Below are 15,346 nucleotides of genomic sequence, written 5' to 3'. Positions count from 1 at the left end.
GGCAGCTGCTAAAAGAGAGGAAAGATGAGAAAGCAAAAGAGTGCCAGCCTAGTACCAACATACTCACATGAGGTTTTAACAAGAGCCCCAGTGCTGGATTTAATATAATTATAGCATTAAAAACCTCTTCCAGATTACTAAAAACACCTTTAAAATCTTTAGATAATGAAAGGATCTGAAGAGATTATTCAATAAACCTGTATATCTCCACTGTGAACTACCATAGTGGAATTCTATCATCACGTTTATTTTTGTTTGGGGTGGGCTGGCAGAACTCAAAACTCTTGGGGGTAACTTTCAGGATCATTTCTCAGCCAGACAGTTTCATACATGAATCCCAGAGAATGGTGACATTCTTCTTTAGAAAGCATTGGGTAGTATAGGAATTCTCATCTCTACAACCAAAGTCATCAAAAATAAATTAGGACTTGAAAAAAAAGAGGGTTATTGTAAAGGGCCTCAGATTCACACTTGTTCATCCAATAAATTACAGTATGTCATCTGTGCCAGTAACTCTGTGTTAGAAAGCAGTCGATGCAATATCTGCAGTACAAATTACAGACTTTGATCCCAATGTGACTGTTAGAACAGAGGACTAGGTTTGCTCTTTTTATTTTATATCTCCAAATGTTTCAGAGTGAAGAGATGAGAAAGTGTATTGAATCCTTCGGTTCCCTCTTTATCCATCTCTAAATAGGATCTTAGGACTTTGTGTTCTTACCTCGCCTTTTATCCAGCCTGCAGTGTGACTCATCTGCAAGCACAAATTACCTCGCCAAAGTATTCTTAGGAGAAATAATTAGCCACACGCCCCTCCTCCGCATACCCTCCCACGTTCCTCGGGAGGCCCAGATGCCTGACATAAATCATTTAGTCCTGAGCCCTCGCTCACACCTTTCCCACTGGATTCCATAATTGGCAAAGTAGTTGCCAACTGGGTTTAAAGTGATTTGAAATTGTTTTCCATCCAGTCTTGCTGATAGCAAAAGGTTTCCCCTTTACCTCAAGCATGAGTTACAGTAACATGATTGAATGTAACCAGTTATTCAGTTCAAGCTGTGATTCTGATACAGTATAGACAATATGAATTCCCCAGAGCTCGGTGAGGCCATCTCAATGGTCCGTTTAAGTCCAATTCAATTAGACTCACTATGGTTCTTAGACTTCCTTAGGTATGTTTGCAGCAGCCCTCAGGGTTGAATGTGAGACTGGTATTCATCTAGGACTTTTAAATTAGGTCTCAGGTGTCATCATTCTAAATGAATTATTACAGTGGTGTGTTCACACTGCTGTAGTTGAAGTTGTGTTAGCATCTCCCCTCCACCATTTTAATCCACTGTGGAACAGAACTTGTCATGTAGGGTTCTCCACCAGAGAGTGACTTTTTCCTTGAAACCCAGTTTTTAAAATAATTGGCCTACCAAGTAAACACTGTGATATGCATTTCTTGGTAGAGGGGTAAAGAGACCACCTTAATTTATTTGGGGTTTTTTGTTTGCATGCTTGTTTTATTTGTAAGTGAGCACATAAAAGAATAGCTCTCAATATTGAATTTTCTCACATTTAACAGACTGAGTCGTGACTGCATCCCTATTGGGGGGGCAGGGAGGAGGAAGCGCCAGACCTAAAAGGAAAGTTAATATATTGGTGGGCTTTTTTTCAAAATTTCCTGTTGTCTGCCTCTATAATCTCTCCTTCTGGAGCCTCAACTAACATTTTCTTCTTTCTTTTAATTTCCCAGGCTTTATATGAGCCCCAGTCATGACATCAGCAAGCATGTGGGAACATCTGTCAGTGTGTAGCTATTTCAGACACATTAAAAAGTACATGCTCATTCCCCCATGCTAGAGTTGCCTAACAAACTATAGCTTCGAGCAGAGTGACAGTGACACTAATACCATAGTAGAGGGATCAGCCAGCCTAACGGAGAAAGCACTCTATGCACGTGTCATCAATAACAAATCACACGCTGTGTAGAAAATAAAATAATTACAGAACCTACTTTTCTTTATCCAGGCAATTCAGACACTGTGGCAGTGTTCCAAGTTCCCAAAAACCAAGGGGTTGCAGTACTCAGCCTCACTCGGAAAACGTATGCAAGAGAGTTTAAAACAACAGAGCCATGAAATTCAGAACAAAGCAACAACAGGTGAGCAGATTAAATGGGGCACTAATTGGGGAGTATATAAATCAGAATCACAGAATGTGAACACACTTAGGGTTTATTATTTGTTCTCAATGAAAGAAAAGCTGAACTGGCAAATTGATTGATATTTCTATATGCTATCTCTATGATTATACCTGTGACTTTTGTCTATAAAGCATAAAAAGGAGGTAATACTTTGCAGTTACATGGTAGATTTGAGTAATTAACCAAACTGGAAAGCTCAGGCCCTCCAACTATTCAAGACACCTAAATTATACAAAGATACTCTAACCATACACAAAGCTAAGTTTATTTTTAGTCACTAATATAAAGTCTTAAGCAAAATCATTATAGCCCTCATAGTTTACTTATTATTAAATGCATGCATGCTACAGCAAGTAGTGAAAGATTGCTTAGAGTGACTGAAATGGTGGAGGAAAATGCTAACTGATTTCAGTAACGAAAATTAGTCGCTGCTGATTTAAATGGATGGTCAATTTTTATTTCATAAATACATTTTTTAAGATGTCACATACATTAAGGATAATATTCACCAAACTAAACTTCCTCACTACCAAGATTTTAGGATTCTCTGATGGGATTTAGATAATTAATCACACGAATCCTATCTCAGACTCACTGTTCTTGCTATTCCGCCTTCATGAAAGCTCTTCCCCCAGATATACACACAGTTTCCTCATCATTAACACTGGGTCTCAGCTCAAATACCATCCCCAGAGACTCCTTTCCTGACCACCCTAGCTCCTGCAGTCCCCTTCTCGCTGTCACAGTCTATCCCATTACCCTGGATTCATATTCTTTGTGAAATTATTACTTAGAACTACCTTGCTATTTATTTGCTGATATGGGTACTGTCTCTTCCCCCGTTAGAATCTGGGCAGGAAATTTGTCTTTTGCACTTCTGTATCCCCAGTGCCTAGATAGCACCTAGTACACAACAGTAAGTGAATAAATGAATGAATGAATGAAGCACCTACACAAACACACATACACACACAAGGTGATAAGAAGTCAAGTCAAATTATACTGACACAGATTTATCCATGCTTTTCTGATGTGCAATATGGATCTATTCCACAAAGGAAGAATTGGAGAGTTGGTACTATCAAAGATCATCATGAAATGTGTAAATAATGTGATGTAAAATAATATCTAGAATAGTCAAAGAACAAAAGAAACAATATGGACCACTCAGTGATACAGGACGTCAAATTCCTAGGTTATCATCTTGGTTTCCACAGTTTGGAATCTGGCTGGGTATCCATACGTAGCTAAAACTGAGTGCCTAGTAGACACCATGAACACAAAGAAAAAGTCAGTCCAATGGGGATTTCTAATTCCAGCATTACGGAAAACTAGATATCTTAGGATAGAACCCCGAAAAGTGCTGAATGAATTATAAAAGCCTTTTTTCTTAAATTATAGTAAAATATACATAAAATATACCATCTTAGCCATTTTTAAGTGCACAGTTCAGTGACATTAAGTACATTCACACTGTTGTGCAACTGTCACCACGATCCACCCCCAGAACATTTTCCATCTTGCACAACTGAAACTCTGTGCACATTTTAAACAATTGGGAGGACTCCCGATTCTCCTCTTCCCTCACCCTTTGGCAGTCATCATTCTACTTTCTGTCTTGATGAATTTGGCTACTCTAGGTACCTCATGTAAGTGGAATTATACAATATTTGTCCTTCTGTAACTGGCTTATTTCACTTAGTATAATGTCTTCAAGGTTCATCCATGTTGTAGCACGTGTCAGGATTTCCTTCCTTTTTAAGGCTCAATAATATTCCATCATGTGGATACACCACATTTTGTTTATCCATTCATCTATTGGTGGACATTTGGGTTGTTTCCAAGTGGGACTTTTGGCTATTGTGAATGATGCTGTTATGAACATGGGTGTACAAATATCTGTTGAAATCTCTCCTTTTAACTCCTTTGCGTATATACCCAGAAGTAGAATTATATGGTACTTGGATCATATGGTAATTCTATTTTTAGTGTTTTGAGGAATTGCCATACAGTTTTCCACAGCAGCTGCACCACTCTGCATCCCCACCAGCAATGCACAGGGGTTTTGATTTCTCCACAACCTCATCAGCACTTGTTATTTGCTGCTGTTGTTGTTGTTGTTTTTAAATAGCCACCCTAATGGATAGGAGGTGGTATCTCATTGTGGTTTTGATTTGCATTTCTCTAGTGATTACTGATGTTGAGAACCTTTTCATATGCTTTCTGGCCATTTGAATATCTTCTTCAGAGAATATGCAATTCCTTTGCTCACTTTTAATCAGGTTATTTGTTTTCTTGTTGCTGAACTGTAGGAGTTCTTTACATAATCTTTTTAGATATTGTAGAAGTGTACATTAATATATACATATATATTTACAATACATATTATATATCTTTATAAATTATCAGATATATTATTTGCAAACATATCTCCCATTCCATGGGTTGCCTTTTCACCCCGTTGATAGTGTCCTTTGATGCACAGACTTTTTAAAAAGTATTTATTTATTTAATTTATTTTTTTGGCTGTGTTGGGTCTTAGTTGCAGCACGCGGGGTCTTCATTGAGGCTTGCGGGATCTTTCGTTGTGATGTGGGCTCTTCGTTGTGGCGCACGGGTTTCTCTCTAGTTGCAGCACGTGGGCTCTTTGTTGTAGCGCGCAGGCTTCCCTCTAGTTGTAGCGTGTGGGTTTTCTCTTCTCTAGTTGTGGCGTGCGGGCTCCAGAGCGTGTGGGCTCTGTAGTTTGCGATGTGCGGGCTGTCTTGTTGAGGCGCGTGGGCTTAGTTGCTGCGCAGCATGTGGGATTTTAGTTCCCCAACCAGGGATTGAACCCACATCCCCTGCACTGGAAGGTGGAGTCTTTACCACTGGAGCACCACGGAAGTCCCACAGACATTTAATTTTGATGTAGGAAAAACCATTTTTAAAATGCATGGCTATTGTAAAGAAACTATACTCCAATAAAAATTAATAAAAATAAAAAATAATAAAATGCATAGCTAAGCTGGTGAGAAAGAAAGGGGAGTTCTTAAAGCTGAATATGATGAGAAACCTCAGACTCAGAGGGTGACCAGGTTCTGAGACCACCGTTTGCCTGGGAGGTATATGCACGTTCCCAGATGCTTAGATCTTGGGTCTTACCAACCAGAGGTGTCAAGAAAGGAAACAAACCTGGGGCCAAGTAAAGCAGGGAACATATCTTAAAAGTTGAGACTTCCCAAAAGTGACACCCTCAGTGGGTATGTTTTTTATAAAGGTTTCTGAGAGGGAGACAGTGGGGATATTTGCATGTCTCAGCCTTGTCTCTGGTTAGAGCATAAACAAAGAATATTCTCCCCTAATAATTCCTAGCCATAAGCCCATTTTCATGCATGTTTGGGGCCAGAATTCATTATTGCAGAAGGCCAAGAAAACTTAAGCTAAAAATTTACTTTGAAGTGGTCTTCATCAATGGACCCACAAATTCTCTCTGCCAAAACACAGTTTAGACCTCCAAGAACAAATAAAATTGCAAAGAATATGAGTTCACAATCACCAGACACATAAGAAAACAAACTACCACAAATAGGAATCAGAAGAAAAAGCAAACCGTAGATATTGGAACTGCAAACCTGCAGCTACTGAAACAGTAATATAGTGACTAGAAACTAAATATGTTCACGTGTTTAGAGAAATTTTTTTAATGTTTTCAAAATTATGATGAGGATCAAGATATTATCAAAGATTACCGGGGCTTCCCTGGTGGCACAGTTGTTGAGAATCTGCCTGCCAATGCAGGGGACACGGGTTCGAGCCCTGGTCTGGGAAGATCCCACATGCCCGCGGAGCAACTAGGCCCGTGAGCCACAACTACTGAGCCTGCGCGTCTGGAGCCTGTGCTCCGCAGCAAGAGAGGCCACGATAGTGAGAGGCCCGCGCACCGCGATGAAGAGTGGCCCCCGCTTGCCACAACTAGAGAAAGCCCTCACACGGAAACGAAAACCCAACACAGCCAAAAATAAATAAATAAATAAATTTATTTAAAAAAAAAAAAAAAGATTACCAATAGGCTTAGGAAAGAACTAAATAGAGCTTCTAACATGCAAAATTGAAATTGAAAAAAAAAATCAATAGATAAATGAAACTGCAGTTTAAAAACAACTAAAGAAAAAACATGAAAACTTGAAAAGTAAGATTAATAAATTTCCAAGAATGCAGTACAGAGAGAAGCAACAAGGAAAATATGAAAGATGGGATAAAGACCAAAGACATGGAGGACAGAATGAGATCTAAAATGAATTCAATGAGAGTTTCAGAAAAAGAAATTAGAGAAAATGAAGGAGAAGCAAGTATCCAGAACTGGAAAATATCTACCACCCTTCAGATTCAGGAAGCACAACGAATCCCAAGAAGGATAAATAAAAATAAAATCCACTAATCACACCAGAGAGAAAGATACCAAAAACAAAGTAAAGGTCTTAAAAGAAACCAAAGAGAAAAGATAGTTTACCTACAATTAAATTCATGGCAAGCAACACTGAAAGCCGAAAGACAGTGTAATATCTTCAGGGAACTGAGAACAAATAATCCAGAATTTTAAAGACTATCAAGAATAAAGGCAAATAGACTTCCCTGGTGGTCCAGTGGTTACGACCCCACGCTTCCATTGCTGGGGGCCCGGGTTCGATCTCTGGTCGGGGAACTAGCTCCCACATGCATGTTGCAACTAGAAGCCCACATGCCTCAACTAAGAAGTCCACATGCCGCAATGAAGATCCCGCGTGCCGCAACAAAGACCCAGTGCAGCCAAAATAAATAATAAATAAATAAATAAATATTTTTAAAAAAAGAATAAGGGCAAATAGATACATTTTCTACAAAAAAAAGAAAACAGAGACATTTCTTACCAACTGACTCTCACAAAATGAAATTCTAGAGCTTATAATTTTAGGAGGAATGAAAATTATACCAGAGTGGGGCCTGGGAAGCAAGAAATAAAGAAAGAACAGTGAGGGGGAAAAATCTCCAACTACATAAAACAATAAAATTTGTGGAGTTAAAAAGTAATCAATATGGAGCCAAAAATACTAAACATGTTAAGTCAGAGAGAATAACCAGAATTGGTCGTCTTAAGTTTTGAGCGTCTGACAGGACAGCAAAGATAATAAATGTACACTATGTTAAGTTACATATGCATGTTAAAATTTCTAGGGTAAACATTAAGAGAATGGAAATAGTGTATATAACTTCCAAGCCAGTAGAGAAGGGAAAAATGGAATGAGAAAGGAAAAGAACAAAGCTAACACAAGAAAGACTTAAACAGGAAAGAAACCAAAAATTATTTGAATGAACAAAAGATTAAAATAGTAATAACGATAAGAGCAGAAAGAAACACTGATTATGCATTCAAAATAGTGCACAAAGACATAAGCCAATATAACATGCAAGCTCTAGTTACAAATAAAATCATATTTTATAAATCACAGCACCTACATGCATTGATTGGACACACAGCTTAAAATATTTTGATCAGGGATTAAAAAATATGCTAGAATTTTTTAAATAAAAATCTATATAAAAAGGCGCACCACCTATATCAATCCAATGTAGAAATATAATGAGATACATGAGTACATAAAAAAGGCAAGTTGCAGAATTGCACATACAACGCTTTTTTTGTTAAAAAAAATTTTTGAGTGTGTATGTATATGATTAGACTCACACATAAACATACACATCTATGTAAAATGCATAGAAAAAATCTTGGACCCATGGGAGACTTCATAACTATGCATTTTTCATTGTTGAAAATTATTTATACAATAAGCATGCATTCCTTTTATAATTAAAAAATTAAAATATAGAAAAATATTTTAAAGTGCATCTAAATTCTAGAAGGACAATAAACAGATAAGAAAAACAAGAGGGAATAAGCTGAAGGTCATGGAAAAGAATCAAGTGTAAGATGGTATAGGGAGAAAAAAAATGAGAAATTGGAAAACAGAAACACCAAAAGGTTATATAAATGTTGCTCCTATTTAACTTTTTTTTAAAAAAATGGCTCTTTTATTTACTGGTTGGTTTGGGGTTTTCTTGTTTTTGTAATGTGTGTTGGTATGTTGCCAAAGCGCTAGATTTCTCTGGAGCTAATTAAGACCCTTGTCTGGATTTGGACCCTGCAGATAAAGGTCAGAACTGCTAGGGGGGCTTTCAATGGTTTTAACTGTTGTTCTCTGTGCTCCTAAAAGCTTAACTCCTCAATTGCTGACCTGAAAAATGGTGTCACCCCCGCCCTTTCCTGTTTAAATCTTTGTCCATTTAACCCCTCATTAACTCATTAAACCCCTTCAACTGAATTTACATGTCTGTTTCTTGCAACTTTGGTATTTTCCAGAGATAATGCTGCCTGGAAACATCATCTTGTCTCTCCTATGGCTAGTTAACATCGGACCCTGATTTTCCAAACTGCCACAGCTTTTTCAGGATTAAAAGCCCTGAGAGGGAGGTGTTAATCAGAGCAACACCCAAAACAATTGGACTCTAGGTACCAACTCAAATCCTGAGGTAAAAGCAGCCTGAAAATATCCAGTGGCTCCCAGGCATCAAAAAAAGTTATGAAAACCGAACAAGGAAATGGGCAGGAAAGGACTAGGCAGGAAATGAGCTAATGAGTCATGTAAATCCTAACATCTCACCACCGCGTGTGTTAAGAAGGAAATGAAAGAAAATAAATGTGCCCCTCCATACAGCTTAATTTATAGCAGAATACGAAAATATTCTGCTGATGAAATTTTTGAGAGATTCAGTTGCACCATTAGTTATTAAGTTCTCAAAAGAAAATATAAACTAATGGCATGGCTAATTAAAATTGTGGCCTAAAATACTGTAGCCCAAATCACTTTATTCTTAGCCAATGAAAAATAATACAACCCCCTACTGAAGACCTCCTCAAAGGCTGCTTGGGCATATTTATAATTCTCTTGATCTCAAAGCTATTTGGCCCTTTTGTTCCAATACAATAACCGCAATATATCAGACCACCTCTATTTGCTTCAAGCTATGGGGAGAATTCTCTCCTTTTCCACTATGTGAATCTTTATCTTCACAAATGGCTTTACACACAGGCAGAGTAGACGGGTACCTGATATTGTGATTGCAGGGATTCCCTGAAATCTTCTAAGAATGTCTTCTGCACCCAGGTTTCAAAACACCTGAAACACCACCATGGAAGAGACATACAGCTTAAAGCAGAATTTGGAGTTAAAATTTTCCTTTTCTTCAGGTTTCCTTTAAAATACAAATATTGTGGGAGGAATAATCCAGGAGTCATTAACATTACAGCTTGAATTAATGCATCAGGGCTGCCAACTACCTGAGACCTGGGATGAGACCCTTCACCATCCTGGGCTTCAGTAAAAAATGAGGTAGTTGGGATGGATCCAAATGTCCTCATCAGAATAGGGGTTTAGGAGAGAGGAGGCTAGAAGGATTGCCTAGCGAGGACATCTGTCATACCACCCACCACACGTGGACCACCTCCACTTCCTACTGCGTCCTCATCCCTCTGCCCACCACCTCTGCCAGGCCCCAGCCTCTAACTAAGAAATCTGAGGTTGATTCCAGCAAAAACATTCTATGCTTCTAGAATTTGATTCAAGTGTTCCTAACTATAGTTATGGGCTTCTTTGCTTATCTAATGAAAGTTATGAACCCTGTGACTAATCAGTGTAACTTTAGCTGCTATAAGAAGCCACCCCACAAGGTACAGTGGCTCAAACATGACAGAAGTTTATTTTTCACTCATGCGAAGTCCAAAGTAGATGCTCCTGCTCAGCAGGTGGCTCTCCGCTAAGTGGTGATTCAGGAACCCAGGCTGGTTCCCATCTTAGGGCTCCGCCACCTTTAACATGTACCTTCCAAGGTCAGGGTTCTCTTAGGCATTGAGCCTGCAGAAAGGGGATGGTGGGAACTAGGTTAAAGGTCAGGCCTAAAAGTTGCACACAAAACTGCCCTGAAGCCCTTCCATGTATCTTGGGGTTTGGGCGCAGGAAGTTAAAAATTCCCTGGATTAGATCATTTGTCTCCTGAGTAGCAATGGCTTAAGACCTGAGGCAGAAAAAGGAGAGGAAGAGGAGCAGAACCACACTCCACCCTGAGGATTTGACCTAGAGTCAGTTTCCCTTAAGTCATGGTGTAAATAATGGATCCTCCTGTACTTCTCCAAAGGAGTCTCCAGCCCTTGCTTATAAGATTTTAGATAGATAGACAGCAGACAGAGATACACATATATTTATTATATGTGTATTAGTTATATATAGTTATTTATCAAATAGATAAATGTACGTAAATCATATGCATGCATATGAATATATATGTGTGTGTCTGTATATATATATGCACATACCTAGATGGTTTTATTTGGTAATAGTAATACAAATTTATCTTTTATGAACTTTTCACTACCCACTTTGGGAGGTGCTCCTATCCAAAGGGACAAATCCCACATATTCAAACTCGCCACAGTAAATAATATATCAGAAAGCATTTAGTAAATTATAAGAAGTCATTCAAATGGATGTTAAAATGACAATTCTGGGACTTCCCTGGTGGCGCAGTGGTTAAGAATCTGCCTGCCAATGCAGGGGACACAGGTTCGAGCCCTGGTCCGGGAAGATCCCACATGCCACGGAACATCTAAGCCCGTGTGCCACAACTACTGAGCCTGCGCTCTAGAGCCCATGAGCCACAACTACTGAGCCCGCGTGCCTAGAGCCCGTGCTCCGCAACAAGAGAAGCCACCGCAATGAGAAGCCCATGCACCGCAACAAAGAGTAGCCCCCACTCGCCGAAACTAGAGAAAGCCTGTGCGCAGCAGTGAAGGCCCAATGCAGCAATTCTACTTGGAATTTTGTGTATGTGTGTAACTTTTTTAAAAGTGCTACACTTTGGCAAAAACCCAAGGCTATGTCCAAATTAATGGTGCAAGTGTCCGCATACTCCAGCTGTTATTCAAACAATGAAAGTCAAGTTTTAAAGAGACTTTCAAATCTGCTGAAATGATTCTGTGTTAAATGTGAATCCAGAATACAATGTTTAAGCAGAACACAAAAATAACTATTGTGACATTCATTTTAACAAAGGAATTTTTTTTTTAAAGAAGAAAGAAAAAGAATGATCCAGCAATCCTACTCCTGGGCATATATCCAGACAAATCTGTAATGCAAAAAGATACATGCACCCCTGTGTTCATAGCAGCACTATTCTCAATAGCCAACACATGGAAACAACCTAAATGTCCATGACAGATGAATGGATAAAGAAAATGTGGTACATATATACAATTGAATACTACTCAGACATAAAAAAGAATGAAATAATGCCATTTCCAGCAACATGAATGCAACTAGAGATTATTATACTCAGTGAAGTAAGTTAGAAAGAGAAAGACAAATACCATATGATATCACGTATATGTGGAATCTAAAATATGACACAGGGCGGGTGCCTGGTGGCGGCAGCAGCTTTCGTGCCAGCGCTGGGCTCCTGTGAGAGGGCGCAGAGGGCCTAGGTGGGCAGACAGGCAGCCCGGGGCAGATGCTGAGGCCGCCACCCTCGGGCCCCACGGCGGCCCCAGGGCGTGAAGGTGACACGCAAGGCCCGAGGCTGCTGGTGGCCAGGGCCAGGTGAGGTGGGAGGCTGCAGCCCTGAGGCGGGGGCAGGGACGCGAGGAGAGCAGGCAAGAGAGGAGGATGGTGGCCCGGGCCGTCTGGGAGAGAAGAGGTGGAAAGTGACAAGTCGGGTGAGGCGTCCGGACCTGGGAAGGCTTCAACAAGGCAGCTAGTGGAGGGGCCTGGGAGCCAGGGGGGCTCTTCAGACCCATCAGACCAGCCTGGCTTAGAAGCAGCGAAGGAAGCAGAGCTCCCCTTGCAGTCAGGAAGACACACCAAGGAAAAATGAAAAGTTACTGAAGCCTCAAGTGATGATCCACAGCCAGGGACTGACCTGTAAACACGTTTATGGAGTGCTACAGAAAGTTTCCGCCGGGTATACACTTTGATTTACAAGTGCTAAATGACCTTCTAAATTCTTTACTCAAACACTGTTTATTGAAAAGAAGTATTTCAGGTCATGAACCTCAGCATAACGGTTAAAATGCTGCCTGCTCTGAAAATATTACTAAAAATATTTGAGTATGTGGCAACTACGAAATTAAGGAATGCTGTACCTGCTTTGATATCTTTTGCAAGCTTGTTGAAGCTGGGATGGTACTTGACCCAGAACACTTTAACTGTATTATTAAGCTTTTATACCAAGTACAGGCTTCCAAGCAAGAAATAACTGCAGTTCTGGAAATGAAATCCAGGTTACGGATGAGGCAGGTTTTTTTTTTGTTTTTTTTTTTAAACATCTTTATTGAAGTATAATTGCCTTACAATGGTGTGTTAGCTTCTGCTTTATAACAAAGTGAATCAGTTATACACATAGCACAGGGAGATCAGCTCGATGAGGCAGTTTAAAAAGAACTGGAAGTGTGATTTAGAGTCAGCCTTGAATGAAATACAGCATTGTAAAGAAAAAGGTGACTGGACCAAATTGGGAAATGTATACATTAACATAAAACTGGGCTGTGAAAAATTTGCAGATTTCCCAGAGATTTTGTGCTTGTATTGCTGAAACACTAACAAAAGACTGTAAAGACGAGAGACCAGGTGTTCCATTTCGTGAATTCGCCGAAACAGCTAGCAAAGATCCACAAAATAGTGAAGTAGATAAAACTTTGCTGGGAAGAATCAGAATCAGTGCTATGTACTTCTACCACAAGCTGTTGCAGTGGTCCAAGGGAAGGAAGGTCTTAGATAAACTATATGAATTAAAAATACATTTTACAAGTTTAAAAGGACGTATAGGGCCTGAGAAGTTAGCACCAAGATGTCAAGTTGTGAATATTGCAGCAGAAATTTTTCTAAAAAGCGGAAGCCTAGATGGTGCCATTTGCGTATTAAGGGAGTCAGAGGGGGTCATCAATACACCACTGTGGCCTTGTGATAGACTGGATGTGCTCAATTGGCATAATCTGCTCTGTACAACTGCACATGAAATCATAGCGAAGAGTCTTTACAGACAGACATTTGAAGTTTTGCAAAATCTACCAGGTTTTCAAAATTCTCAAGATGCCTCTATAGAAAGCAACAGTCTTTGTATGTCATCTTCCGTAGCAGAATTCATGATTTCAAAGAGCATCCCTATTCATTTTTCCTTTCTTAGAAGATTAATTACTTCTTTAGGAAGAAGTTGTTTATGGCTCCAAGCCAGAGCCCACACAAAAGTGCTCTTTCATTGGGTTGCTACCCACCATTGGAGGGAAATTTATACCGAAAACTTCTACTGATTCCTTCCTATTTGTCTGAGACTGAAATGCTTTTAGCTATTGAAATCTTCCTGGTATCTAATGCTAGTAGTATTCAGAGTCCTGGAACTTCTACACAGACACTGCAGATAGTTTTAAAAAGATGTGAAGAAAACAAATCTCAGAGCAAGGATGACTATCAAGCTGCAGTGGAAAGATTAATTATGGCTGCTCGTATATCAGATCCAAAGCTTTTCATTAAGCACATGACCATCAATGTTAATAAGGAACAGGTTTATAGTATGGAACATTGTTCTGCCCTGAAATGGTTGAAAGAGAATATGAAGTGGGCTGGCAAGGTTTGGCTCTTCAATAACCATTAGTTATTAAAGGCTGTCTTTTTTTTTTAAGTTCAAGTAATCATTGTTGAAAATAAAAGGCAATGAAAATAAAGACAGTTTTCACTATAAAAAAATAAAATAAAATAAAATATGACACAAATGAACCTATCTATAAAACAGAAACAGAATCACTGACATAGAGAACAGACTGGTGGTTGCCAAGGGGAGGGGCTTGGGGGAAGGATGGAGTGGGAGGTTGGGGTTAGTAGATGTAAGCTTTTATATACAGGATGAATAAACAACAAGGTCCTACTGTATAGCACAGGGAACTATATCCAATACCCTATGATAAACCATAATGGAAAAGAATATTTTAAAAAAGAATGTATGGGGGACTTCCCTGGTGGTCTAGTGGATAAGACCCCGTGCTCCCAATTCAGGAGGCCCGGGTTCGATCCCTGGTCGGGGAACTAGATCCTGCATGCATGCTACAACTTGAAGTCCACATGCCACAACTAAAGATCCCGCATGTTGCAACGAAGATCCCTCAACTAAGACCCCGCGCAGCCAAAAATAAACAATAAATAAATTAATTAATTAAAATTTTTTTTAAAAAGGAATGTATATATAACTGACTTTGCTGTACAGCAGAAATTAACACAACATTGTAAATCAACTATACTCAATTTTAAAAAATACTAAAACTGAAAAAAGAAAGAAAAAAACCATGAATAACTGAACAAAAATTCCACCAATTCTTAAACTCTATCATTTTTTTTCCTCTGCAACCCCTTTCCCAAATAGAGAGAAAGAGAAAAGGAAGAGGGTCCAAAATACAATCTTCCCAAGATCTGGGGCCTCTAACAGTTGGGAGGACAGTTGTAGCCCTCAAAGGAAAAGCACTGGGAAGATGGCATTCCCACCCTGTGGCCTGGTCCACCACCTCCTGTCTGCCATGGTGGACTGCATAGGCCAACTATTTCCATAAGACTGATACCTGCCTTCTATTTGTTATCAGAGGGGGTGGGAAAATAAGCATGGGAGCTTTCAAAAATCAGTCTTTCCAGATGTTTTGACTTTAATGTATGTGTCTTACTAATTTTATAAGAAAATAAAACAACAATCTAAACAATATAGGTCAAACTAGAAAACATTTCTCCTCTTGGGAAATAACTGCTGAATGTAGATTTCTTAAAGATATATTACTTGGATATTTTACCTTCTTTTTCAAGACTTTTCCAGAAAAATGTGTTACTTTTATCACATGAACTTCCTTTTATATAATGCAGAACCTAAACAACTTGCTTGTGTAAGGGAGGAAAAAAATTACTTTTTCTCTACCCATCTTAAGTTCATTAGCTGGGACTCTGCAAATTAGACTCAGAAAAGACAGAGTAATAAGAGAAAAGCAAGAAACAAACAAATTTATTAGCATGCGCATCCCACATACACACAGGAGTACTCAGAGATGAATAACTCAAAGAGGTG

General features: G+C 39.2%; 1 protein-coding gene across 1 annotated transcript; it reads left to right on the top strand.

The window, feature by feature from the left end:
• Positions 1–12,174: 12,174 nt before the first annotated feature.
• On the top strand, positions 12,175–13,900 carry LOC137776200 (protein TOPAZ1-like; the record flags this gene model as incomplete). Its single annotated transcript, XM_068562445.1, is given in 6 exon segments — positions 12,175–12,279; positions 12,281–12,398; positions 12,401–12,549; positions 12,683–12,817; positions 12,819–13,488; positions 13,491–13,900. Coding segments are annotated over 6 exon segments (1,587 nt in total), but the record flags the coding sequence as incomplete, so codon positions are not given.
• Positions 13,901–15,346: the final 1,446 nt, after the last annotated feature.

Source organism: Eschrichtius robustus, chromosome 14 (genome assembly GCF_028021215.1).
Source record: "Eschrichtius robustus isolate mEscRob2 chromosome 14, mEscRob2.pri, whole genome shotgun sequence".
In the NCBI taxonomy this organism is placed as follows: Eukaryota; Metazoa; Chordata; class Mammalia; order Artiodactyla; family Eschrichtiidae; genus Eschrichtius; species Eschrichtius robustus.
Note: the sequence above shows the minus strand (reverse complement) of the source record. Positions and strands in the feature narration are given on the sequence as shown.